This window comes from Peromyscus eremicus, chromosome 6 (genome assembly GCF_949786415.1).
Source record: "Peromyscus eremicus chromosome 6, PerEre_H2_v1, whole genome shotgun sequence".
NCBI lineage: Eukaryota > Metazoa > Chordata > Mammalia > Rodentia > Cricetidae > Peromyscus > Peromyscus eremicus.
Genome location: NC_081421.1, coordinates 98,360,199 through 98,385,849, shown reverse-complemented (window position 1 = coordinate 98,385,849; position 25,651 = coordinate 98,360,199). Strand labels below are relative to the sequence as shown.

Below are 25,651 nucleotides of genomic sequence, written 5' to 3'. Positions count from 1 at the left end.
AAATGGGAAGTAAGGCAAGACATTCAGAAGCCATCCTCAGTGATATACTTCCTCCTGCAAGGCTGTACCTACTAAAGGTTCCATAACTGCCACAAAGAGTGCCACCAACTGGGGACCAAGTGTTCAGATACCTGAGCTGATGGGGGGACACTTATCCAAACCACTACAGCAAACTTTACCAGCTGCACCTTTCTCCCGGTTATTTGCAGTATCTAGACAGAACAAGTTGGCACATCAGTTCACGAGTTACACTAACACCAAACAAAGACTAATATCCTAGCCTGTGTTCAAAGTTCCATGGTAGTGTGGGGCTGCCTTTCCTTCTCTTGGATATATTTCACTAGAAATTCACTACATGGAGATAAGGTACAATGAAGCATGAACATGCCAAAATTCCTGGAGCAAATTCGATTGAGCTAGTGCAGAATAACAGAAAGGCAAGGCAAATAGAATTAAGAATACACAAACGTGTCACAGGGCAATGTCCTTTCCACATGTGCAACAGCAGTTCAGATGAATTAAAATGCCATCACTCAATAAATAGGAGTAAATACTATGCCTGGGTGGAAGGAAGTTACTAAGTGTGGACTGAAGTGGTGGTATGGCCTCTGAGCCCTCAGAAGTGAGAGCAGCCTGCTAGTTACCATCAGCACAAGCCTACTGGAACGTGGCTGTCACAAATGTTCCAACATGGGGCTGGAGAGAGAGCGTGGCAGTTAAGAGCACCTGCTGCTCTTACAGAGGACCTGACACCCACAAGGAAATTTACAGCCATCTGTAACTCCAGTTCCAGGGAATTCGAAGCCTTCTACTGGCCATGTGGTACACAGTCATACATTCAGGCACATATTCTTATACATAAAATTAAAAAAAATTCATCTTTTAAAATGTCCTGACATAATAAATTGATACATTTTCAAATTATGACATCTGAAAAGGTGAATGAATTTTACAAATTCAAAAAAAAGAAGATCTTAAGCACTGAGCAACAATCTCAATGAATGAGAAATTAATACATGTAAAAGTAAAGGAATGGAAAATAGTCTTTTGTCTTTCAAGGATTTTTAGGATGGAAAAAAATAACCAATTCCGTAGTGCAGTAGGGAGATAAAATAGAAGCAATTGTTAAACAGAACAGTTTAGCGACCAAGGCCAGCTGAATGTTGGGTGACTCATCATCATTAAAGCCGTTCAAGTGTTTATAAATACCAGAGGGAGATGATGTGCTGATGAGATTCACATTGAAAGAAGTGGCCTCGTGACTCAAGAGATGCCTTCTATCCCTGCCCCTGTCACTCTGCAGTGAAAATACTATGCAGTTTTGTCTAATAAGGGTTTCCGACTGTACCAAGGGGCCGGCACTACTTCAGCTGGATTGTAAGGATAGGGGGTTGATTTTTCTTCCTCTCTATGAGGTTGTGTCAGAGAAATCTGTCTCATCCCAAGCTAGCACTATCCAACCCTTGCATGCATGAAGTGCAGGGAACAGAGCCTCAACAGCAGTTGAATTTCTGTGGATGGATGCTGGAGGAAGAAATAATTCCTACATTTGTCTCACACAGAGAAAAAGCCGAAGGAGTCACTCTCTTCAAAGAACTGTTTAGACCAAATGTTTCTTTTTTAATAGAAAGAAAATGATCTTAATTAAAAATAATTTGTCTTATGACACTATGAAAGGGCAATATTGGTTGGGAGATGAATATTTGAATCACTGAATAGTGATTTTGATGGGGACTTAGTTAGGGTTTCTGTAGCTACGACAAAACACCAAGTTGGGGAGAAAAAGGTTTTTCTTTTGGCGTACACTTTCATATTGCTGTTCGTTATGGAAGGAAGTCAGGACAGGAACTCAAACAGGGCACAATCCTGGAGGCAGGAGCTCATGCAGAAGCCATGGAGGGGTGCTGCTTAATGGCTTGCTTATCCTGGCTCGCTCAGCCTGCTCTCTTATAGAACCCAGGACCACCAGCCCAGGGATGGCACTACCCACCATGGGCTGGGCCTTCCCCCACTGATCACCACTTGAGAAAATACCTCACAGCTGGATCTCACGGAGGCATTTCCTCAACTGAGGCTCCTTCCTCTCTGATGACTCTAGCTTGTGTCAAGTCCACACACAAAACCAGCCAGTCCAGGGACTTAAATAGTGCTCAGTGCAGAAGTATTTGCTGGCTTTATTTTCTAGACTCTGGTCAGTGTCAGCATTCTCCAACTCCCGCTATTGTTCCAGAAAAGCATGTGGCTAAAGTGTCTGTCCTGGAGGATGCTTTGACATCATAGTGCGGGAGCTGTACCACCTGGAGGGGTCAGGACTGGGACTCACTTTATTTATAGCATGCTGCTCATTGAAGTACTGCTCCTGGTTAGGCTCACGGGACAATGAGTGTGTACATATACAATGTGTAGGACAGGCATTTTTTATTATTAATTAAATTTATTCATTTATTACATCCCAACATGGGACTTACTTTATTTATAGCATGCTACTCATTAAAGTACTGCTCTTGGTTAGGCTCATGGGACAATGAGTGTGTACATATACGATATGTAGGACAGGCATATTTTTTATTATTAATTTAATTTATTCACTTATTACATCCCAACTGCAGTTTCCCCTCCCTCCTCACATCGCCTGTCCCCACCTCTCCTCTGCAGTCCCCACCCCACCCCCACCCCCGCAATCCACTCCTCCTCTTTTTCTGTTTGGAAAGATGCAAGCCTCTCATGGGTATCAACAAAGCATTGCTTATCAAGTTTCAGGGGGACTAAGCTCCCCTCCCCCCTTGTATCAAGGCTGGGCAAGGCAACTCAGTATGAGAAATAGGTTCCCCAAAGCCAGCCAAAGTGTTAGGGACAGCCCCTGCTCCCACTGCTAGGATTCCCACAAATAGACCAAGCTACACATCTGTCACATGTATGTAGAGGGCCTAGGTTGGTCCCATGCAGGCTCCTGGCTGTTGATCCAGACTAGGACAGGCATCTTTTAAAAGCACGTTGTTGAAGCTTTAGTGTTGTTAACTATCTAGAGTTAGTCAGCCAATGGCACACCAGGACAATGACTTTGACTAGAGAATTTGGTCTTTTGGACAGCATGGTCTTCTGGGAAAGGGAATAAATTTCAGAGTGTTGAAAAGATATTTTTAATAGACTATTTTGAATGAAAAGTATTATAAAAAGACTATAAGAAATCAAAGGCAGCCAGCTGTTCACTTGGTTGTGTTTGTTTCAGAGGCAAGATGAAAGACAGGCTTTTGGTATTTCGTTTTCCATTCACAAATCAGAGCCATATACTGACACCAGTGGATTATGAATCTCAAATTGTTAATGTCAAGTTTCAGTCTCCAAGACTTCAAATACATTTGTTGTTGTTAACTCCATCAAGCCTAGCAAAGCTCCTGGTTAAGTCTCATTCCTAACCCTTTTACTTATCCATGACTAACAGATTTCATGCCATCATTTTTCACAAATGGAGAATCAATAGTGTTTGTGTAATGGGTTAGCAAAAATGTTGTAAGGAATTGAATTTAAAAAATAAACCAACTGATTTTCACATTTCTTTGTCACACTGTAGAAGGGTTTCACTCCCCTGCATGTAGCAGCCAAGTATGGAAGCCTGGATGTGGCAAAACTTCTCTTGCAGCGCCGCGCAGCCGCAGACTCAGCAGGGAAGGTAAGTGGTTTCCGTAGTATGTTTTTATCATTCAACTCCGTTGACTCCTTTTTATCACACATCAGAAATAAAGATGAATGCTCCAGGCAAAAGTGGACTGACTGTTGATGTGCACTACAGTTGAAAAGCATTTTTTTTTTTACAGTACTTCTAATATGTATTCTTATCCTAAAGGGCCCACACCTTCTCTTTATCAAGAAGGATCCTGTGATGTACACAGAAATTTAAGTTTTGTTCATTGTGACCCGAAAACTGCCCTTGGCTAATTTTCAGTGCAAACATTCTCAATTTGAGTTTTGTTTCTAATATGGAAATTATCGTGTGCCTGTTTGTTCTTCTTTCCATTGACCATATTAATTAATTAATTAACATGTAATTAATTGATAGCACCGTCCATGCATCCTGGTAGCTTCAGAGCAGCTAACGCTAATGTATTAATGCTGAGATTTAAACACCCCCCTTACAGAATGGCCTTACCCCGCTCCATGTTGCTGCTCACTATGACAACCAGAAGGTGGCGCTGCTGCTGCTGGAGAAGGGTGCTTCCCCTCATGCCACTGCCAAGGTGAGGACCACAGCCTAGCATTCCCAGTGCCCTGTAGCTATAATCTGAGTAGACAGGGCCTTGCTTTTAAATAACTGAAACAGCAATAACTTTTGGTAACTTCTTTTTTAACTGTTTCTACCAATCGCTTTGTCTAAAACTTTTTTTGCAATTTTTAAAGCTGGAAGTTATCAATTGAGACTATGCATATGAGCTTGTGGAGATTAATCTTATTCCGAGCTGTCAGCGTTTTAGATACTGAGAAATATAACTTGACAAAGGCGTTATAGGTTTTTCCTTCTTGCCTTTAAAACATAATTTTTATACCCTCATTCCTTCTCACATCAAACTTTTTGCTCTGCCCCTATAAGGAGTCTCTTGTTTCCTTACCTTTTAAATGTTCTTCTGGGTCAACTGCATTGTAGATACTTTTAACTGGGTCTCTAGATGACCAGTTCCTTCTTGATGTATATCTTTCATCTATAATCAAACATAGCTCCTACCTAGCCTGGTTACCTATCAACAGGTTATCTTAGTTTATGCTGTTTACAAATATATTTTTATGTTGGAAAGATACATGAATGTCACATCTTTCCCTCACTCATTTAAAATCGTATTTTAAAATATTTATCATGATTAGAAAATAGTAATGTTATATTAGGTTCCTAACAACACAAATTTTGTCTACCTTTGTGTTCCTTTACCCATCACAGAGCCTGGCTTATTCTAGGACTTCCACAGCATTTGCTCAGGGAGTGTAAAGAACACTCCAGTTAGAACCATTTGAGTACAAGTATTGTAACGATACCATAGGAGTTACTCAATTAGATTCTGTGTGGTTACAGTCGTATCTGATGTGTAGAATTCAGTGGTGTGAGACTGCATGATTCCGGAGCATTATGGACAGGTCATAGCCGGCTCAGAGCAGGTCATCTTTCAGGGAGAGGGGACTAGAACTGATCAAAGGGTCAGGAATATTTGAAGGAATGGGATGCTTCGTTTGGAAGAGAGAAGATTCTAGAGAAGTCTTTAGACAGAGATGAAATCCACCACCAGCTACTTAAGGACTATCACACAGAAGAGGTGGCTGCTGTCCTTTCTTCTCTTGTTTGGGAGAGAATCTAATTATGAAGAGACTTTCAGATTTGATATTTTTATGTCTGTATCTGTTCTAGAGTATACTTGGGGATATTTTGTCTTTGGTTGCAAAGATTGGGTATGGTTAGATGGAAGCATGTCATAACTAAGGGTTTGAATTGACTGTCAGCTTAGGTTTATCTTTTCTGGATGATTATTTGTTATTATTACATTGGAGATAAATATTTGTTCTCTCTGTGTGTGATGTGTGTGTGTGTGTGTGTGTGTGTGTGTGTGTGTGATATGTATGTGTGAGCTCTGTGTGTGTGCTTTGTGTGTCATATCCATCTCTTTATTTCTGTTGTAGAATGGTTATACTCCTTTACACATTGCTGCCAAGAAGAATCAGATGCAGATAGCTTCCACACTACTGAACTATGGAGCTGAGACCAGCACTGTGACGAAGCAAGGGGTCACTCCACTGCATCTGGCCTCACAAGAGGGCCACACAGATATGGTCACCTTGCTTCTGGAAAAAGGAGCCAATATCCACATGTCAACCAAGGTATTGTTTTCTAGACTCTGGCTTCAATCAGAGAAATTTAAAATTAAAATAGAAACTAAGCAAAGATTATTTGGAACAAAAAAGGTGTGTGTGTGTATGTGTGTGTGTGTGTGTGTGTGTGTGTGTGTGTGTGTGTGCGCGCATGCAAAGGAAGCAGGGCTTGTCAGAAACCCCAAGATTGTAAGGAAGGCAAAATTATGAGAGTTAGAAAGTCAAGGGGTGGCGCCAATGGTTCCCATGGGTTCACTTTCTATAAGCCTGCATTGTGGGTCTTCTCTTCTCCAGTCAGTTTCATTATCTCTCTGTGCTGCCCTGCATTCTCAGGTTCTTAGTGCTGTGTGAGCATCTCAAGAGGCTAACCCATAGTCCCCAGGAGTTAAGATCACTGCACTTCAGCAGCCACAGTGCCCTAGTTTCTGCTGGTTGTGATTGCAAATCGCAGTAAGAAAGTGGCTAGGGAGCCAGGGACAGAGACAGACAAGAGGGTGGTTCCAACTGGAGGTTGGGCTCCTGCAGGTGAACCTGACCTAGCATGTCGTGTCTACCACCCAAGCCAAACAGCATTACTTCTATGTTGTGGCCTGAGAACTTAGCGAAATACAGACTGTTAAGCCACCTTCAGCCTACCTTAGGTAGTGGCTTTGGTTAGAAATAATTTTTAGAGAAAGCCCCACAGTAATTTTCGTTTTCTCCCAGTGAATAGCCTTTGTAGATGACCATGTTAATTCTAATATAATAGTCAAGGATATAAAGGTAAAATCATTCAAACATGAAAATGTATGCCTACTACAGATTTAATTACTTATATCAACCTGGAGCCACCTGCTGAGAGACTGAAAATTACAGTCTGCACTTATTAACCAACCATTTGAATCTCTTGGTGCTTTTTGTCTGTATCATGTGATTGGGCAAGATAAAAAAAAAAAAAAAGCTTCCTAGGATTTTCCACAAATACTATGCTTTCAACATGTGACTGGTAAATTAACCAGTACTTTTGGAATAGCAAGTTCAAATTGGCTTACTAACATTTAACCAGGGATAACATGCACTCTTTAGAAGAACTGTGATATGGGTAGATTGTCTCAACTGTATCTAGAGCTCTGGTCCCTGTCTTTATCACTCAGAAGTGACCCATCGCATTCTTCATCTTTGTGTTGAAAGTCCTTTTTTATCAGAAGTCCTCCCAGATCCTTTCTTAAAGTGTAATGTATTTAGTCTTTTGCTATGACAAAATACTTGGGACTGAGAACTTTATAAAGAATAAGAGTTTGAACTGGTTGTGGTTCTGGAGGCTGAGAAGTCCAACAGGATGGCACTAGCACATCTTTGGCATCTGGTGAGGGTTTTCTTGTTGCACAATGATGCATGGAGAGCACCACAAATAGGAAATGGGTGCTTCACCCTCATGGACTCCTAGAATTCTAAGTCTACCCAGTGACACCAACTTCAAGTAGCATCAATATGTGAATTTGGAGATTTAGTTTTACCTTGAAATTTTGGCAGATATGTTTAAACCACAACGTGGAGCTAGTATAGTCTTCCCAGACTTGCATTTTACAAAGAGTGTACATAAAATCTAACAGTGAAAGCTAATATCATCCAGACAATAGGGAAAGTCTGAACCACATTTAAATCCTGCCTTTCAGGCAGTCATTTGCCCAGGTAGGGAAATCTTGACCCTGAGATACAAAATATTTTATTTAATATCAGTTTACAAAGGGGGCATGCAATTGTTTATTGTCTACCTAAAAATATATTCATTTGAAAACAATCAGGAGAAACTTATTTAAACATTAAGTACCATCTTGAATAGATTAAAATCTTTTTATATATAATATTCTATTAATGCTTTGAGAATGTCATACAGTGTATTTTGGTCATATTCACCCCTCACTCTCCTCCCATTATTTCCCCCTCTTCCAACTCCTTCTAATCTCTTGTCTTCTTTAAAAATAAAATAACCCTTGGAGTCCAATCTGTGCTGTACATAGACTCATGAGTGTGGCGCCATCCACTGGTGGCAGTTGACCTACCAGTGAGCATACCCCCAAACGGAAACTGGCTCACCCATCCCCAGAAGCTATAAATTGTCCATATCTCCTCAGTTAGACACTCATGAGCCCCTCTTCTCATTCCATGCTAGAATATTGGCTAGCTACTCCTTGTGTAGGTCTTGTGCTAGCAACCCCAGCTGCTGTGAGTTCATGAGGACAACAGACTTGTCATTTCTAGAAGATATTGCTTTGCTCTGCTCCTGTCCAACATCTGGCTGTTACAATCTTTTTGTCCCTTCCTCCATGATGGTCCCCGAGTCTTGGAGATGAGGATGATATCAATGTCCTGTTTGTGGCTGAGCAATCCACAGATACTTACTCTGTGTACTTTAACCAGTTATAATTTTCTATGTTAACCACTATCCATTACATGAAGAAACTTCTGTGGTGAGATCAGAAAGCTGCACTTACAATATAGGTAGATATTTGATATCATGTCCATTTAGCCAAGTAATAGCAGTGGATTCACTCCTGGGGCCTGTGAGCTAACCCAACCCAGCCCCAGGTTCTTAGCCAGATTTTCAGCACTAAGATTGCATGTTTTATCCTATGGACTGAGCCTGAAATCCATTCATAAAGCAAAGAATGAATTGGTGAGCTTGGTAACACTTGTACCACTGTTGCGCCATGGGCATATCTAGTTAAGCCAATCATTATTTATTGTGGTTCACAGGTTCACAACTGGCTGAGATGACTTTTGATGACTCTCCCACTCCCAGCAGCCTGCCTAGCACCTTTCAGTACTATGAAAACTAGCTATCAGGGAGGAGGCTTCCTGGCCAGTAGCAACTTGATTTTCTCATGTCCTGTGACAAAGTGTCTTCAGGATAGGGTCTTATCATCAAGTTCCGATGATCAATCAAGATAAATATCCTGTATTGTTTAGGGTGTCTTCCGGTCAGCTCCCACCAGCAACTCAAAGAGAAACATTCCAGACAGTATATGAAACCAATCACACAATGCTTCTGATGGTATGGTTTTTAATTTTCAAAATATATAGAGTGGATTTACTCTGCTCTCCTTGATGGTATCCTTTTCAATGTATTACTACCTGCTTTCAAAGAATAAGCAGCCAGCTAGCAAATATTTAAGGAGCTTTTTAACTTGCATGCAGTCATGAAGAAAATTATTCAGTTTTGGAGGATCCTGACTTTGAGGCCAACTTGGGCTACCAACTCTCCCTCAAGAAAACACAAGAAAAACAATCAAGTTGAGGAAGTTTTTTTTTTTTGCTTCTGTTTTTTGCTTATATTCAGATGATTAAGTATCCTCTGTTTTGTCTTAATATTAAGACTTTTATGCTGTAGGATTAAATAATATTTGTTCATAAATGACAGAGTTTTAATGCAAAAAGATTTCTTTCTCAGGCTGATGTTTTATGTAACTCACAGCTGAGCTCAGCTAGCTCAAGAATTAATAAGCACCAAGCCCTCAGATGAAAGCCCCCTGTAGAGTCATAGGATGATCTTCTCTCTATATGTGCCACCCATGTTTCCAATGGTCAGAGTGGCTGTGAATTTCTGGGAATAGTGCCATGCTGGAAGCAATGGTGTTTGAAGGCCGTGCTCAGTTTTCTCAGCCTCAGTGGTAATGGGGAGAATGAGCCTTCCAGCCATGGTCAACAGGGCTAGCCAATTAGCCAGGATGCTGACTGATGTTGAGCAAGGTAGAAACATAACTAGGTTTGGTGGCATAGGCTTGTATTCCCAGCTACTGAGAGGCTCAGGAGACTCATAAACTTAAAACCTGCTTGAGCTATTTAGTGAATCTACAACTAGTCTGGGCCCCTTAGTGAGACCTTGTTTTATCATCAAAGGGAAAAGGGGAACTGGGGTTGTGACTCAATAGTGAAGTATTTGTATGCTATGCCTGAAGCCCTAGGTGCACTCACCAGTACTCACTGAAGACAGTAGAAGATGGAAAATACTAAGGATATTGGAGTGCTAGTCAGAGGAGTGGAAGACACAGCATGGATATACTCTAAGCTAGACTATGGGCTCTCCATAAGCAGACACTTGGCTCATAGCTATGTCCAAGTTGTGTGAGTTGTTCCTAGTATAACAAAAGTACTCAAAAATTGCCTGCTAAAATTATATTTGACACCCTTAAATCCTAGATTTGCTCGAGGGAGCTACTCATATGTAGTGAGGCTGCTAGTGTGTAGCATTGGCTGGATAAACTTCTTCTCCCCTCTCTATTCCATGACTTTTTTTATTCATGACTGTACCTTATCCATGTATTCAAATCAACACATTGATTACTGGATACCGAAAGGATATACTCCCCCCCCCATAAAATTGGTCAAGTTTTACAGTGCTGTATAAATGACAGGATTATTTTTAAAAATTTACCATCTAAAAGACAACCCCTATACTCCAAAATAAACTGAGTGCTAGAAAAAAATATTCTGAGCTTTCTTCCAGTAACTCAATATATTTTAAACATTAATATGATACTTTATTGATGAAAATATTGATTATTGCCAAAGTTATAAAGTTGCAGCACTATTTGTTTGGTCCGTAAATTTAAGTAAATAAGTAGACTCATGAGGAGGTGTAAGTAGGTTTGAAATGAATATTATTTGGAAGCTTATTAGCTGAACTATTTTAAAGACTCAAATCATAAATATCAAATACAGAAAATGTAGTTTGCTGCAGAGAATAGATCTTGGTTGAACACTCATGTTTACTCTAAGGATTTGTCTGATGTGTGAGAAGATGGGATGTCTGGAGAGAGGCCGTATGTTTTTCCAGCTCCTTTCAAGACACAACCCTGTAGATGACAGTGTGCTTCCCTCTCTGATGTGTTCCCTTGCTTCCATTCTCACTGCAGAGTGGGCTCACGTCCTTGCACCTCGCAGCCCAAGAGGATAAAGTGAACGTTGCCGACATTCTCACCAAACACGGGGCTGACCAGGATGCCTCCACGAAGGTACAGCAGATCTCTGCTCAATGCTATCGTCAGTTCTGGCTTGCCTGATTCTGGGTTGGCCTTGTTCAGGGCAGCTCAGGCCCGGGGTCCCTCTTTTTAAAAGTTCATTCTCAAGTATAAACCTCCTGCTTCCCTGTGTCTGCCCGAATCAGATCGGAGTGGAGACAATGGCCTCAGGACTCACCCTAAGATTCCAGTTCTGCAGGCTGTTGCCCACCCTCTCACTTCAGCCTCAACTCCTGCGTCTGCCTCAGTGTTTTGCCTCTGTCCTTGTTCTGCATCATGCCCTTGGTCTTGAGGAGGACTGGTTCTCTCTGTGCGGTTGTTCCCTTACCCATTCTTTGTGTTGTAGTTGTTGTTGTTTTTGGTGTCACTTAGTACTTAGATAATGAGTGGTAATAATTTTCACTCCTTCATTCCCCTCCCTTCTCCTCTCCCTCACTCTCTCCCACCAGCACCGTTCTTCTCAACATGCTCCCCTCCAGCTCTCCTGCCTTCTCTCTGTGTGGGGACCAATGAGTTTAAATAGACTTACTTATCTGAACATAGGTAGGAAGTTATTCCATGAAGTGAGGACAGTTTGTCTAGAGCTACACTACGAAGGACATTGTCACTCTCCCCAGACAAGTGTTAATGTTGACAGCCCCTCTGGGAGGGATGGAGCCTCATGGGCTCCCCCTCTCATTCAGGATAAAATACGGATGGGCCCAATCTTGTGCACGTTTTGTGCAGCTACAGCAGCTCAGTGAGTTTGTGAGTGCAATGGGTATCTCATGTCTGGAAGACATCTCTTCTTTGCACATCTTCCCATCATCCCATTTCTTCCTACCACCTTTCGCTCATCTCCACCTACTTCTGCTACTAGAGTCTTCTCCCGCCCATGGACATATCCTATCATTTTGCACTTGTCAGCTATTATAGCTAAGTGAAGTCACCTGTGTGTCTTGTCTCCCTGGCTGAGGTAAAGTTCTGTGTCATTAGCGACCGCTCATCCTCTATTTGCACCCAAGGGATACCGTGTACAGTAACTGAAACCTTACCTTTGTTGATTAACTGCTAGAAGTATAATACTTGTACTTAATATGCTAATACTTAATATGTGTCATTACAGCTTGGTTACACTCCTCTAATTGTGGCCTGTCACTATGGAAATGTGAAAATGGTCAACTTTCTTCTGAAACAGGGAGCAAATGTCAATGCAAAAACCAAGGTAAATATATATATGCTCGTTTTCCTTCTTGATAATCAAACGCATCCTGCCCAGGGTACAACCGGGACACTCTACAACGGCTGTAAATTGATTTTTGGTTTAAATTTAATTTTGCTTTCTCAACCTACCAAGGAAATTTTGAAGAAGCAGTGTAGTTTTCTGATGGTTTAGGGCTTTCCATTCTGATAAACCTTTGATGGCCATGGAGGTCAGCTTCAGAACTGCTTGTGTTATAAAATGAAAACTGCTTTGGCTTATCAATTTACTGCAGGATATAGTTGATCCTCAGAGACCATCCTGAAGCCGTGCCAGACTTCCTCAACTGTATTGGGCCCTTGGCCCCATCCCCAACCCATAGCTCCTCCTGTGGAAATACAGACCTGCACAGCTCACACCGCATATATCCCATTTTAAATAAACTGTCTCATGTGGTAAGGCTTAGAGACAAAAGTGTCAAATGCCTGGGTTGTAAGTTCTTAGGGATAACTCAGAGATGACATGTCCCTAACCGTTCTGTATAACGTAGGTCAAAGGTCCAATTTGGACAGCGCAGGTCAGAATATCACCAATATCTCAGTGCACATAGATTAGTCCAAGTTCAAGAGAAAAGCATGGTGTAACTGCTGCTCTTGATGGATGGTATACTTTTGCGACTCATTGCCACAGAGAAATGTGGCATGGTGTGTTTGAGTTCACACATCAGGAAGACCTGCCACAGACCAGGTGCATCCACAAGAGAACATTCAGGGGTTTCAGAGCCATCATTTCAAGATGGCACTAATTAGAAATCAATACTAGATGTTTTATAAATCAGTGTTTTTTCTTCTGTCCTCTTAGAAACAGAAGCAAAATCATTTTTGTGCAAAAGCATATTCATAGACTAATCTAAAAAATACTGTATTTTGAAAACTGTAAAGTGTACTATAACACTTAAGATTCCAACTTCCAGTCTTGCCCTATGATGGCCATTGTGTAGTTTCTGACCTCCACAGTTCTATGAAACTTTCATTGGTGGGTACTGAAGAGTTTCCCTATGGCACCTCAGGCTCTAGTTCTTAGCGCCCTCTTTTGTTGAACTGGTTCATATACATAGTCACAACAGACAGAAATGTACAAATACACCAGGCAGTGAGACACCGGCAGTATTAGCAAAGGTTTATGTGGTTTCATGAGTGTTTGCCCACCGAGATGGTTTTAATATTTAGATGCCAAGCACTGTATTATATTGTCTGGGCCTCTGTGGAATTAGATCTGCACCAGACAAACATTTGATTAAGATAAAAAGAAAATCTCCTTTTAACGTTTTAGGGATGTGAACTATATAGCTTTTACTGTGACTTTTATGGCCGTATATTTCAGTGCAGTAGACAGATGCATGTCGTCATAGGCTATCTGTTAATAAGTTCTTCAGAATTTTTTCCGCATGGAATGATACTCTTGCAGAAGGAATTATATTTTCTTCCTGATGTTTTATGTGTAACCGTAGTTACTAAAGAATTGTTTAATTGCTTTTAGAATGTGTACTGCCTTTACTCCATAACTGCTTATAAAACTTGGCGTAAAGATTAAGAAATGTAAACTTTAAAAAGTGAAATCATTATTTGCTTAGAATTATAATGAAACCCTGTCCTATTAGATTGAAACAAACTGGACTTGTGAAAAGGGTTTAAACTCTAGTACAAAATGGGAATTTCTTTGATCAGACATACTGCAAAGATGCAAAGATTGTCTATGAAGAAATGGCACGTCTTGCTAGCATTTTCATACAATCCTTATGAGCCACACATAACTTCATGGAGAACTTATTTGGTCCTTCTTAAAGCATAGAGCTTCAGCCACTTCTGTATTACGAGTGAGAAAAATGGAAGTGTGAGGGATTTGGAGCGTTGCTCATCCTCAGTAGAAGGGTAGATTTGAGGCTGGTGTGCCAATGACTTAGAGAGTCACATAAACATCAAGCCCATGTCAATATAAAGTTATAGACCTTCTCAAACTTCTGGTGAATATTTTCACTCATCATAGCTTCAGGTGGAGGTTAGATTAAATCACACCCAGGGGTCGTTTTTCCAGACCATAGGGGTCAGTCACTGAGCACTCCATACAATATGGTCTACATTGGGGCCAGACTGTTATTTAACCATGGCTAATTATATTTAGCACTATTTATGTAGGTAGTCTATCTTTTAAAGTATATTAATATATATTAGTTTAGTATATGGGATGCTATTTATATACTAAAGTGTTTAGCACATAGCACATGGTTAGTGAATGCCTCTTAAATGAACTAGCTTGAGTGATAATGAAGAAGTAAGGTAAATTCATTTGACCGAATATTATAAATAAAATGTAAAGGAAGACTTTTTAGGAAAATAAGTATTATTTACTTCGACCTTCTCAAATGTCCATGGATTGCCTGATTTGAGAGCAGGGTCTTATAATAACCGTAGGGTTCTCAGAGTCTTTTTAAATGAACTGCAGTTTCAGGGCACTGGGTTTATTTTCTTGTAGGGATCTATAGCAGGTGTCAGACTCCTAACATGCCAGAGTTAGGGACACCTGGACAGAAAGACACTCCTACATGATGACATTCCCATACATAGAAAGGCCACTGTGACTATATAGAAGGGGTCTTATGATACTCACCAATCTGACCAGACATTTCATATTGTCAAAATGACAAAATATGCATGTTGGCCATGAGTCTGCTCTGACACTGCATGAAATGTGCACACGTGTGTGCATATTCTTTTCAGCATAATATATATATACAAATATACCACTCAAAAGTTACAGCTTGGGCTCTGATACAGATAAATAAATATTTTTTTGCAGGGAATTGCCAGTTAGCTACTGATTTCCATGATCTTCTGTATAGAAACTAAACCTAGAGTGATTGTGGAGAAATTGATTAACCCTGTTATTTTCAGTTTCATGGTTTCTGAAATGGGGAGAACAATATGCACTTATGAATCATTTGTTCACTATTCATTTAGTGAACTACTATTTACAAAATACCTTTCATATACTAAACACTGCAAGTCATTTCTGAGTGAGCCTGAAGATTAGAAGAGACACCGCTCTAAGGTCCAGCATCTAGCACACGATGAATGCCCAGGGAATGACTCCCATTCCACCATCAAGAAATCCAGTAAAAATTTTGAGTTAATATGAATACATAACTAATATGTGCTACCCCTGTCAACTACTACAGTTCTGCACAAGACTGGCCTCATACTAATCCTAACAGCGAGTCCTTCCAAGTCAGGGGCTTTCATCTCCATGAAAGTTTTGATCACACTGTCAAAATTCTAGTTTTTAAAGACACATTTTATTGGGGCAGGGCACTGGGCTGCCAGTGAAGTTTTCTACTCTAAAGTTTATGTGTGCAATCTTTTAGAACCAAAGCCGGCTCCTGAGTTAAGCATGAGATTCAATTCTCTTCATTGTTGTAGATCTTCTAAAACTAACTTCAAGGGTTGTTAGGATGGTCATGATGACTAGTGGCCTGTGTGACCCTTGGCAGCCTTCAGCTTAGCATCAACTCACTCTTCATCTTTCCTAAGGAAATATGTCACAGCTCTATTGTTCTTTCCCATTTTAAATCTCCTCTCTATGTCAGCATTTTAAAATAAAATGACAGTTATAAATTGGAGTCTGTTTACCTCATGTTTCATAATCTAGTCTCTTCTTGTTTAGTCCGCCATAAGGTGTGAGGGAGTGTTTGTTGCCGAGAAATGGGTTGCTGGGAAAATTGTGCTCCAAATAAACAATGAGGTGCTTAATGGGTCAGCTGTAAATAAGACAAGTGAAGTAAGAGTGAAGACTAACCGAATTCTCTTCTCTCTCTCTGCAAATCGGCGCCCTTATGGTCCACAGAACGGCTACACACCTTTGCACCAAGCTGCCCAACAGGGACACACACACATCATTAATGTCCTGCTCCAGCACGGGGCCAAGCCAAATGCCACCACTGCGGTAAGGAGGCTTGTGGCCCTTCCTGGTTCTTTTCTCTTCCTCCTCTCTTGCCCTAATGTCCGATTGTCAGAGATTAAGTGCGACACATCCTCCTCAAACAAACTCCCAGCCTGCGGAAAGCCCCAAACTTCGGGAAAATCCTTTCTAGAAGTCTGTGATTTCTGGGGAGTGCTTGCCGGGAAGGAAGTCAGTTGGGTCTCTGGGGAGTGGGGGCCTCCACTTGGGCTGCTGGCAGGGCTTTGCTTACAGCTGGCTTTCAGATGTGAGTGCCTGCCCCCCCCCCCCCCCCTCCTCCCTGTCTTCTTAACGGGGCCCAGTTTCTGAGCTGCTGGCTTAGAACTGCCTCATTGGGATGTGGAGCCATTGAAATGTAAACTAAGCAGTGTAATTAAACAAACGGGGTCCCCAGTGGCCTGGGACAGAGGCGGCTGGAATTGCTGGCTTGTGTACTTCTTGCAGCTCTGGAGCTCCTGCAGAGCAGAAGCTAAATCTGTCACTGGGTCCCTATGGTAGCGTCTTACCTGCAGCAGATGGCCTGACCCTTGGTGAGCAATGAGTGGACCAGGTTCTAATTTTGGCAGACACTGTTCTTGGTCCCAGAGGCGGCTTTAGAAGGCCCGCGCCGCATTTGGAGCGGCTTGACAACCTCAGGGTTAAAGCATCGAGTGCTTCTTATTAAAAAGCACAGGCAGATGCAAGCTTGTTGTGTTACCATGGTGACCTGGGCTATAGTCTACAGAAGTTACCAAGACAGATTTAGATGTAATGGTAAAAACTAGTGATTTTCCTGAGCTGTGCCTTGTTCTGGAAGGAAGTGCTGGCTCATGCCGAGCTACGAGTGAGCTCATTGGCTCACAAGGCAATCCTCCCTAGCCTTTCTCACTCTTTCCCTCTTTCTCTCTCTTCAGAATGGTAACACAGCCCTGGCGATTGCTAAGCGGCTGGGCTACATCTCCGTGGTTGACACCCTGAAGGTTGTGACTGAAGAGGTCACCACCACCACCACGGTGAGTACTGGCTGGCGACTGATCAGCTCCTGTCCTCTTGGTTTTCCCGCCACGTACTTTTTGCTCTGCGTTTGCAGCTTCTGTGTTGAGCTTCTTTTGTTGAATGCCTTGTAGAATAAACTGAGGAATATGCAGCTATAAATGTGTTTACCCACGGATACAGGGGTTCTGTCTTTAACTCAATGTAATACCAAATCAAACATATGAATACAGCCTTATAACTACAGAAAAGTACCTCTTCCCTATGACTTTTTGTCTCTGGTTCCTCTAGTTGCGTGTGACACCTACTGCCGGCAGAAAGGTACCACATTCTGCAGGCAACCTGAACTTGGCCTAGAGCTCAGGCAGCCTCTCAGAAGAGACCCTGTCTAGGTCAAATGCACTTCTAAAGACAACAAAGCATCCTTAAATTTCTTCTTCTCCTTCTTATGTCTGATGATTTTTTAGAATAAAAAGAAAATTGCAGGTGTTCAGTGTCTGCCTAAAATCCTTTCTTTCCAACTGCTTTAAAATGCCTAATGCTTCTTGAAGAGGGACCAGTAATAGTCATTGGCCTTTGCCAGAGGAAGTCCCAAGAGCAAACCCTGACAGTGATACATCCTAATCTCTGCATAGGCTCCAGGGAGGAGTTTTCAAACTTTAATTTCGGCACAAGTTCTATGAACAATAGCGTTTTAATTTCTCTTGGTAAAGCAGAGAAACAGCAAAACCTGAGATGTTCCATGGAAACAATAAAACCACAAATCAACAAATAAAGTATTCGGAACAAGGTTCTAGTGACCGCTCCAAGCTCGAACTGCTACATAAAGTGTTTGGGAACACTTGGTTCTGTTAATAGATGGGAGGGAAGAGAAAGGAATTTTGTTTCATAGGCTGACGGAAAGTCCCTGTTGACAGCCATTGAGGTAGATGGAATACAGTTGATGTGACATGCAGTTTTAAATAGAGTGAACTATGAATGATTAATGAGCTGCACAATATCGACTGCACTTTCGATGGGAGGCAGCTGCTCTGTTCGATTTTCCCGCAGCCCATCTCCTTTAGCCAGCTCACACAGGAGTTTCAAAGAGATACAGTATAGATTTGATCTGCGAGAAAAAGTCTTGTCAATGTTTATTACCCTATTTACCTGTCATTATATAAGGCCAAGGCCTTTCTTAATATATATATATATATATATATATATATATATATATATATATATATATATTCTATTTAAACATTTTAAATCAATTCATGAAAAATGCCCATCCTTCTGCAATGTCTTGAGATATTATGGTGTGTGTTTCCATTATGTGATACTCAAATGAAGATAAATGTGTCTGTCCCCTCAAACCTTCATTTCCTTGTGGTGAGAATATTTAAAGTCTTTCTGTATGGCTGAACCTTAGTTGCTTTAAAAAAAATAATGGTTTTGCGTGACAGGAACGTCTTCATATGAAGACCTCCACAGTTATGTTACGTCAGAACAGCATGACCTCACAAAGGCTTGAGTGACAAGGTTGGCTGAACATGGGTGCTGTTGGAGTCCTGGTTTTTGTTAACTTTTAACTTTTTCCACACTGGGAATCACGGGTCTGTATTTTTACTGAATTGCCACTAGATGGCAAGGTTGTGGCTCTTTTCCTCTCCTGGCCCTACTTTCTCTCATTCATTTTTGCTAAGTAATATTTCTTCTTGACTGGAGGGAAGATGTGTGAGGCCCCTGTGCTACATGCTGAAGAGTATCCGTGGTTCAACCAGCTCTTCTGCACATGTGTAGTGGGAGGGGAAAAGAGAGCTGTGACCAGAGGAAAATATATTCTTTTTTTTCTTTCTTTCTTTTTTTTATGTACATCAACAACATTGTGAAATTACGCATCTCCTTTCTAAGATTTCTAGTGCATAAATATGAATTAGAGCAAATGGTTTTAAATACAAAGGTCTGTATTTTAAAACAGAAGCACCTAGCATTCCTTCATTTGTTTCTAAATGTTCTATTTACTAGGCTGGAAAGTGGCTCAGTGGCTAAGATACTTGCCTTGCCAGTGTGAGAGTCTAAGTTTGGACTCCCAGAACCACATAATGGTAATGTACATCTGTAACTGTCCTCATGTGGTAAGAGAAGAGGCAGAGGCAGGAGAATTCCCAGAAGCTGGAGGGCCAGCTAGTGTGGACTTCACAGCAGCCAACAGTGAGATCCTATCTCAAAACAACATGGAAAGTTAAGAGTGACAATCCTAGGCTGTCCTCTCACCTTCTGACATGCCCTTGGCGTGGATGCTCTGCATTCACTCTGGTGAAACACACACACACACACACACACACACACACACACACACACACACACACGCTGATTTTTAAAAATTCCCATTTACTGTCTCTAAGTAAGCTGGCAGATGGCTTCTCAGAAACCAGATATACAGGGAGAAAATGGAAGGTCTTTTCTCTGACGGTTAGCTCTAATACAAGGGACTTATTTTTAGAACATTTTATGAGCTTTTGCTTTTTAATTATTCATATTTCATCATATTTTATTCACTACTATATTATTATTTATGTTCATTTTAAATAATTTGAGCATTATTTGAAAAAACTCACCCATTTAGAATTCAAATTTCTAGGTGAAAAATCCAATAAACCATAAATAACACATAGAATGTCAGATTTCAGCTACAGTATATCATTCACATTAAATAACCCCCCATCCCCCACAATCCCCTTTATCTAGAGGGGGTAGTGTTAGTGGTGTCATGGGTTGTTGTTGTTTTATTTGTAGTTTGCTTGCATGTTTGTCTATGCCCGGTGTCCACAGAGGGCATCAGATCCCCTGGAACTGGAGTTGGACATTATGTGGGTGCTGGGAATTGGACCCAGATCCTCTGGAAGAGCAGCCAATGCTCTTAACCGCTGGGCCATCTCTCAGTCTCAATGGCTACATGTTTCAATTCTGCTTTATCTTTATTTTCTGATTCTCCTAATTGGCTCCTGATAGAATTGTGAGTTTGTTTTGAGACATGGAATTTGGAGCTAAAAAGTATGGATGCATTCTCTTCTAGTGTGGAAATCTTTGTACAGCATACTTCCCTTTGGGAAATGATGTTCAGTCATTTTTTTTCCTCCATATTTTCTTTTCTCCATAGGGTGCTATTTGTGATATCACAAAAAGTTAATATGTGAGATTAGTAATGTGCTAGCTTTGGAGGACACATCTGGAATTCAGTTTGGGGTGCTGGATCACAAAGCCCACTTTCCTAACCATTCCACTGTAATTAATCTCGGTTTTGCTGAAAAGTAGCTTAAGCAGAATTTTGTGAAAGAACTATTCCTGCCTCGTTTTCAACTAAAAAAAATACCACACAAGAAGTATACTTTATTGATGCAGTGGGCATGTCCTAAAGTTTACTGGTTAACCAAAACCAAAACAAACAAATAAAAGCCAGCACTATGGTGATAGCATGCAGTGCAAGGCATTTTATACTGAGGCAAAGGGAATAACGTTTCACAGGATGAGGTTTACCATTAAATACTGCCATTGAGTTATCGCTGCACAAGTGATGGGCTCATTTCCCATCCGCTGCATTTATAGGGTGTGCCACTTGTACAGCCTTGTGAGTTCTCTTGAAGAATAGAAACTTCTTTCCCAAGTTCTTTACCCCAAGGCATGAATGAAGGCATTGTGAGAGAGCAGATTGAGGCAGTGGATTGTAAGGGAGAGGCTGGTGCGGCTGCAATTGCCCAGACACTGTGGAATCGTGGCTTGTTTCCCTAACCTTGGCTTTTCTAAATTTACACTGAGAGTTGCCGCAGGGGAGGCGAGACAGCTCAGCATTGTCTTAGGATGAAGTCTCTGTGTGCTTGCCAGAATGGCCATCAGAGAGCTGGGGGCATATTCCCAACAGCAATAGCCAACAGCCCTAGTCTATTAGGATTGGAAAAACTATGAAAAATGACTCATTCCCCTACCTGTCAGTCTGCCATCATCAGCTAATTTTTTATTAGTGGTATAATTTTAAAGTAATATATTATATGGCAAATAATCGTTGCCGAGAAGAACATAAATTACTTAATAAATTATCCAAAATTACCACACATAAATCATTTAGATAGATTATCCTTTACTCATTAGGAAGGTTTTCTTTTTAAAACAATGAAGAAAATGTAAAATCTAAGTCCTAAATTGGATTTGATACCATGTCCATTAAAGGAATCAATCATCAAAATGAAAATACAATGAATACAGATAATGTCTTTTGACACTGTCTGGTGACCTTCTTCTATGAATATAGTTCCGTGATCAGCTGGCTAAATGGTCATCTTTGCATAAATGCTGTCAATAATCACGGTGTGTGTATGTGTTTTATAATATCTAGATAACACTTAGTGGGGGTGAAGAGATGGCCTGGTGGTTAGCACTTGCTACCCACATGGCAGTTCACAACTGCCTATAGCCCCAGTTCCAGTGGATCTGAAACCCCCTTCTTGCCTACATAGGCTCTAGGCATGCGTGTAGTGTAAATACCTGAAGGCAAACATTCATACACATTATAAATGAAGAAATCCTTTTCGAAAGTTTATATAACACTTATGCATTCTGTGTGTTTTCTTAAAGAAACATACAGAGTACAGAACCCTTAAGTTTTTCTGATATATTTTTTTCAAATCATTTATAATTATCTCACCCACACCTAGTTGGAGAGCAGTTATTTGGGGGGACACATCTTTGTTGGAACTTCTCAGAGTACTCACCTTTGTCTATGGGAAAAACAAAAGCAATTATACATTTAATATTTTATCTAGTTACAAAAGTTCTATTGACAAATATGATTGACATTAACAAAACAAGTGTAGCCTGCAAGTGTCCTGATGACCGCTGACGGGTGAGGGTGTTGAAAGGTGACATGATGGTCAAGATCATTGGTGGTGCTGGGATGGCTTGGGAAGGGTATGAATAAAGGGAGTGATTGGCTCCGGGCGGGGTGTTGACTAAGTGGAGTCAGTTAAGCATGCAGTTTCCCCCCCCACACACAGGGAAAACCAGATATTATCCACTATTTATAAAACATAAAGCTTATATTTAATTTATATGCTTTCCCATATTATGATGAATAACTCATCGTCTGACTTAATTATATCTCATTAATCTTGTGCATAGTATACTCCTTATTTAACTTTTAAAGTAGTTTCAGATCTTGACCGTGACATCTTAGATTCTACAGCAAAAAGAGAAGTACATAAGCATTGCATTATAGCTTTGTTCTCCATATATTGTTCAAATGCAGTTGTTTAAAACAAACTGTGTTTCCGTAACTAAATAACTTAAGAATATTTCATTTAAAAAGAAAATTGCATATTGTATCTAATTACATCCCTCATGAGTAGGAAGATTTGTTTGTTATTCATTCAACAAACATTTACTGATGCCCTGTGAAGGTTAGGCAAATATCAAATTCAAATACATGCTCCATATTGCATTGTACATTGAAGGCATTCTGAGTATTATTCAGGGAGGCATCTGTGAGCAAAATGATCATCGTGTGCTGCTGTTTATCCTGCCATATACATTTTCTCATATAACAGCATTTAATCCCAAACAAAGCAGCCTGGCTATTCATTCTTGCAAGTACAAACAAAGTATGCTCACACTACCAGCATCTAAGAATGGACAACAGGCTGCCACACAGTTATGTACTCTCAAGTGGAGACACATCTTCGTGTAGAAAGAGTCGGCAGGAAAAGCAACTACTCTAGAACATTCTCATATGAAGTGGATTTCCTGGTTTGTCTACTACAACAGACATAGTCACATTATTAAATCATTTTATTTACCTTTAGATACTTATTAAAATGTTTCAGAAAAGTATAACAGGATATGCTATAGTATGACAATCTCTCTAAGGCTAAAAAATGAGCCTCAAGTTGAGTTGTATGATATAACAAAATGGAACTTTTTTCCCAGAGACTAGGTCTCACTGTATAGCTCTGGCTGTCCTGGAACTCACTATATAGACCAGGATGGTCTCAAACTAAATGTGGATTTTTGTTTTTTGAAATACTCTTAGCTGGACCCTAGCTCCAGGATGCAGATTTATTTTTATTCTGTGTTGAGACTCAAGCAGCAGTGTTTGTGTGTGTGTGTGTGTGTGTGTGTGTGTGTGTGTGTTACATATTCACATGGATGTGTACCCATATGCATGCAGGTGCATTTGTGTGTGTGTGTGTGTGTGTGTGTGTGTGTGTGTGTGTGTGTGTGTATTTAAAGGCCAGAAGTCCATATATCTAGTGTCTTCCTCCATCACTGTCTGTCATAGGTTTTCAGGCAGGATCTCATTAAACCTGGAGCTCATTGGTTTAGCTAGTCTGACTGGCCAGTGAGCTCCTGGGATCTCCCTGTTTTCCCAGCTCTGGTGTGACAACTATGTGCACTTGTACCTGGTTTTTAACATGGGGGCCAGGGGTCTGAACTTAGATCCTCATGTTTATGCAGCTGGCGTTTTACCTCTGAGCCATATTTTCAGCTCAGAGTATCAACATTTTAAAAATACTTCTAGTACTTCTAATGTACTGCTAGAGTTGAATTCTACGATATATAGATTATAATTTAACTGAGCTAAATTTATAACTCAAATTTGAAATACTGAAATAATAATAAAGTAGTATATTGTAAAGGTCCTTTAAATCTGTTTCTTTCACAAATGTTTATCTGCTCTCTAGTCTTTGTGAGATTTCTCTCCTGCAGCATTTAGTTTGCTTCCATTGAGTGAAAACCTGTGGTCTTACATAAACATCCCCAGGGACATGTAGGCAAGTTGGATTTATTAACGTGGGCTTCAATTGTCACTTACACACCACAGCATTCTCTAGACTTTTACTTACTGCCTTGTCTTTAAACAAAGATTCCACTCAAAAGAAAATCTGTTTTGTGACTTGGTGAATTTTAAGTGTATGTTAACATAATTTTACAGCATCAAATTTTTAGTATATGTATATGAGAGGTACCTTCTCTGCTTCAGGCTCTATGGCAACACTCTACCGCTGAAATGGCTCCCACTCTTCTGTGGGAGGTAGATAAATAGATGAGCCATACACAGTTTTGTGTGTAATATATGTAACCGAGTTAAATAAAGTTATTGTTGGAACTTCAGGAATTATTTCTCTGTGGAAATCACATTCTATAGTCCAAGCAAAGTGCTTGATAAAGAAAGGAATGTGTAGAAAATCTCCATAGTATAAGAGGCAGGACCCACGTGACAGTGAAACACACCATCCAGCATGGGGTTAGCAGGGACCTGGATGTGAAGCCTTCACGCCTGTCCCTGTTTGCTGCCTCACAATAGGTCTTCTGAGCCATTTTATTTCATTTTGTTCTGAAAACAAACAAAGCAAGTCCACTAAAAAGCAGTCGGTGAGAGGCTTGTGCATTACCGTGTTGTGACTGAATCAGTCTCATCGCTCTTAGCACAAATCTAGTATATCCACTTGGAGCTCCTGGCAGTCTGTGGGAGGTCTCTTCCGCTTTGGGACGGAGCCTGTGACAGCCATTGTACTCCTTGAAACAGGTTTTTATTACCTGTAAAGCAAAGCTCAGAAGTCTAGACAGCCTACTCCTTGTCCTTTGGTGTTTCAGTTGAGGGTTTACCTCTTATGTCAAGAGTTTAGTCTTCTAACGTTCTCATAATGGCCAACTGGTACACTCAAAGCACTTTAAATGTAGGAATTAGAGTTATAAATTTGAGGTTTGATGGGCTTTGAGGTAATATTTAAAGCTGTAAGGTTTCCTTTTTATACATTTTTAAACTGATAACATGTTACATATTTATGATGGACAATGTGATGATTCGAGATGCATATACATTGTGAAAATAGCTAGATGAACCCATTAGTCCACCACCGCTTTATACACTTATCATTTGTGCGTGGGTGTGATGAGAATATCTAAATTCTAGAAAATTTCAAGTATACTGGGACTATGTAGCTCAGTTAATATGAGGCTTCCCTAGCATGCACAGGGCCCTGGGCTCAATCCCCAATACCTCTTAAACAAGCTATGGTGGTGCATACCTGGAATCCAGGCACTAGGGAGGTGAGGAGAGAAGGGCTGGAAGTACAGGGATGTCCTTGCACATAGCAAGTTTGTGAGTTTGAGTTTGAGGCCGGCTTGGTGCACATGCCACTGTCTCAGAAAAATAATGGAGAAGAGAAAATTTCAAGTGTACAGTACATTGCAGTATTGGTGCCATGCCTTTCTTGAACTTCTTCCCCATTTGACTGACATTTTGTATTCTTTGAGAACCAGCCCACACCACCCCCCTTGCCTGGAGCCAGCCACTAGTAACCATGATTCTACTGTCTGCTTCTATGATTTGGATTTTTAAACAACTTCCCCAGTTAGTGAATTAATAGGATATTTGTCTCTCTGTGCCTGACTTTTGTTCATTTTGAAAATCACTGTGGTGTGTTTGGGGTATAATTATCACATTGTTCCATGCTGCACAAGTGACAAAAATTTCGGAGGCCCTTCACTCCTAACATGAAGGTAATTTTTAATTACAATCATCAGTTATTCCAGCTGATGCATATTGAGTCCTACCCTATCCCAAGGACTGTTCTCAGAGTTACTGTATTAATATTCATCACAA

The 25,651-nt window shown here is 40.6% G+C and overlaps 1 protein-coding gene across 1 annotated transcript in view; it reads left to right on the top strand.

Annotated features, from left to right (window-relative positions):
• Ank2 (ankyrin 2) overlaps positions 1-25,651 on the top strand; it is a 218,699-nt gene that overhangs the window by 121,747 nt on the left and 71,301 nt on the right. The window contains exons 15-21 of the mRNA XM_059266206.1: positions 3,572-3,670; positions 4,137-4,235; positions 5,659-5,856; positions 10,743-10,841; positions 11,953-12,051; positions 15,928-16,026; positions 16,935-17,033. Coding sequence (XP_059122189.1) covers positions 3,572-3,670; positions 4,137-4,235; positions 5,659-5,856; positions 10,743-10,841; positions 11,953-12,051; positions 15,928-16,026; positions 16,935-17,033 — 792 coding nt within the window. The remainder of the gene's footprint in view (positions 1-3,571; positions 3,671-4,136; positions 4,236-5,658; positions 5,857-10,742; positions 10,842-11,952; positions 12,052-15,927; positions 16,027-16,934; positions 17,034-25,651) is intronic.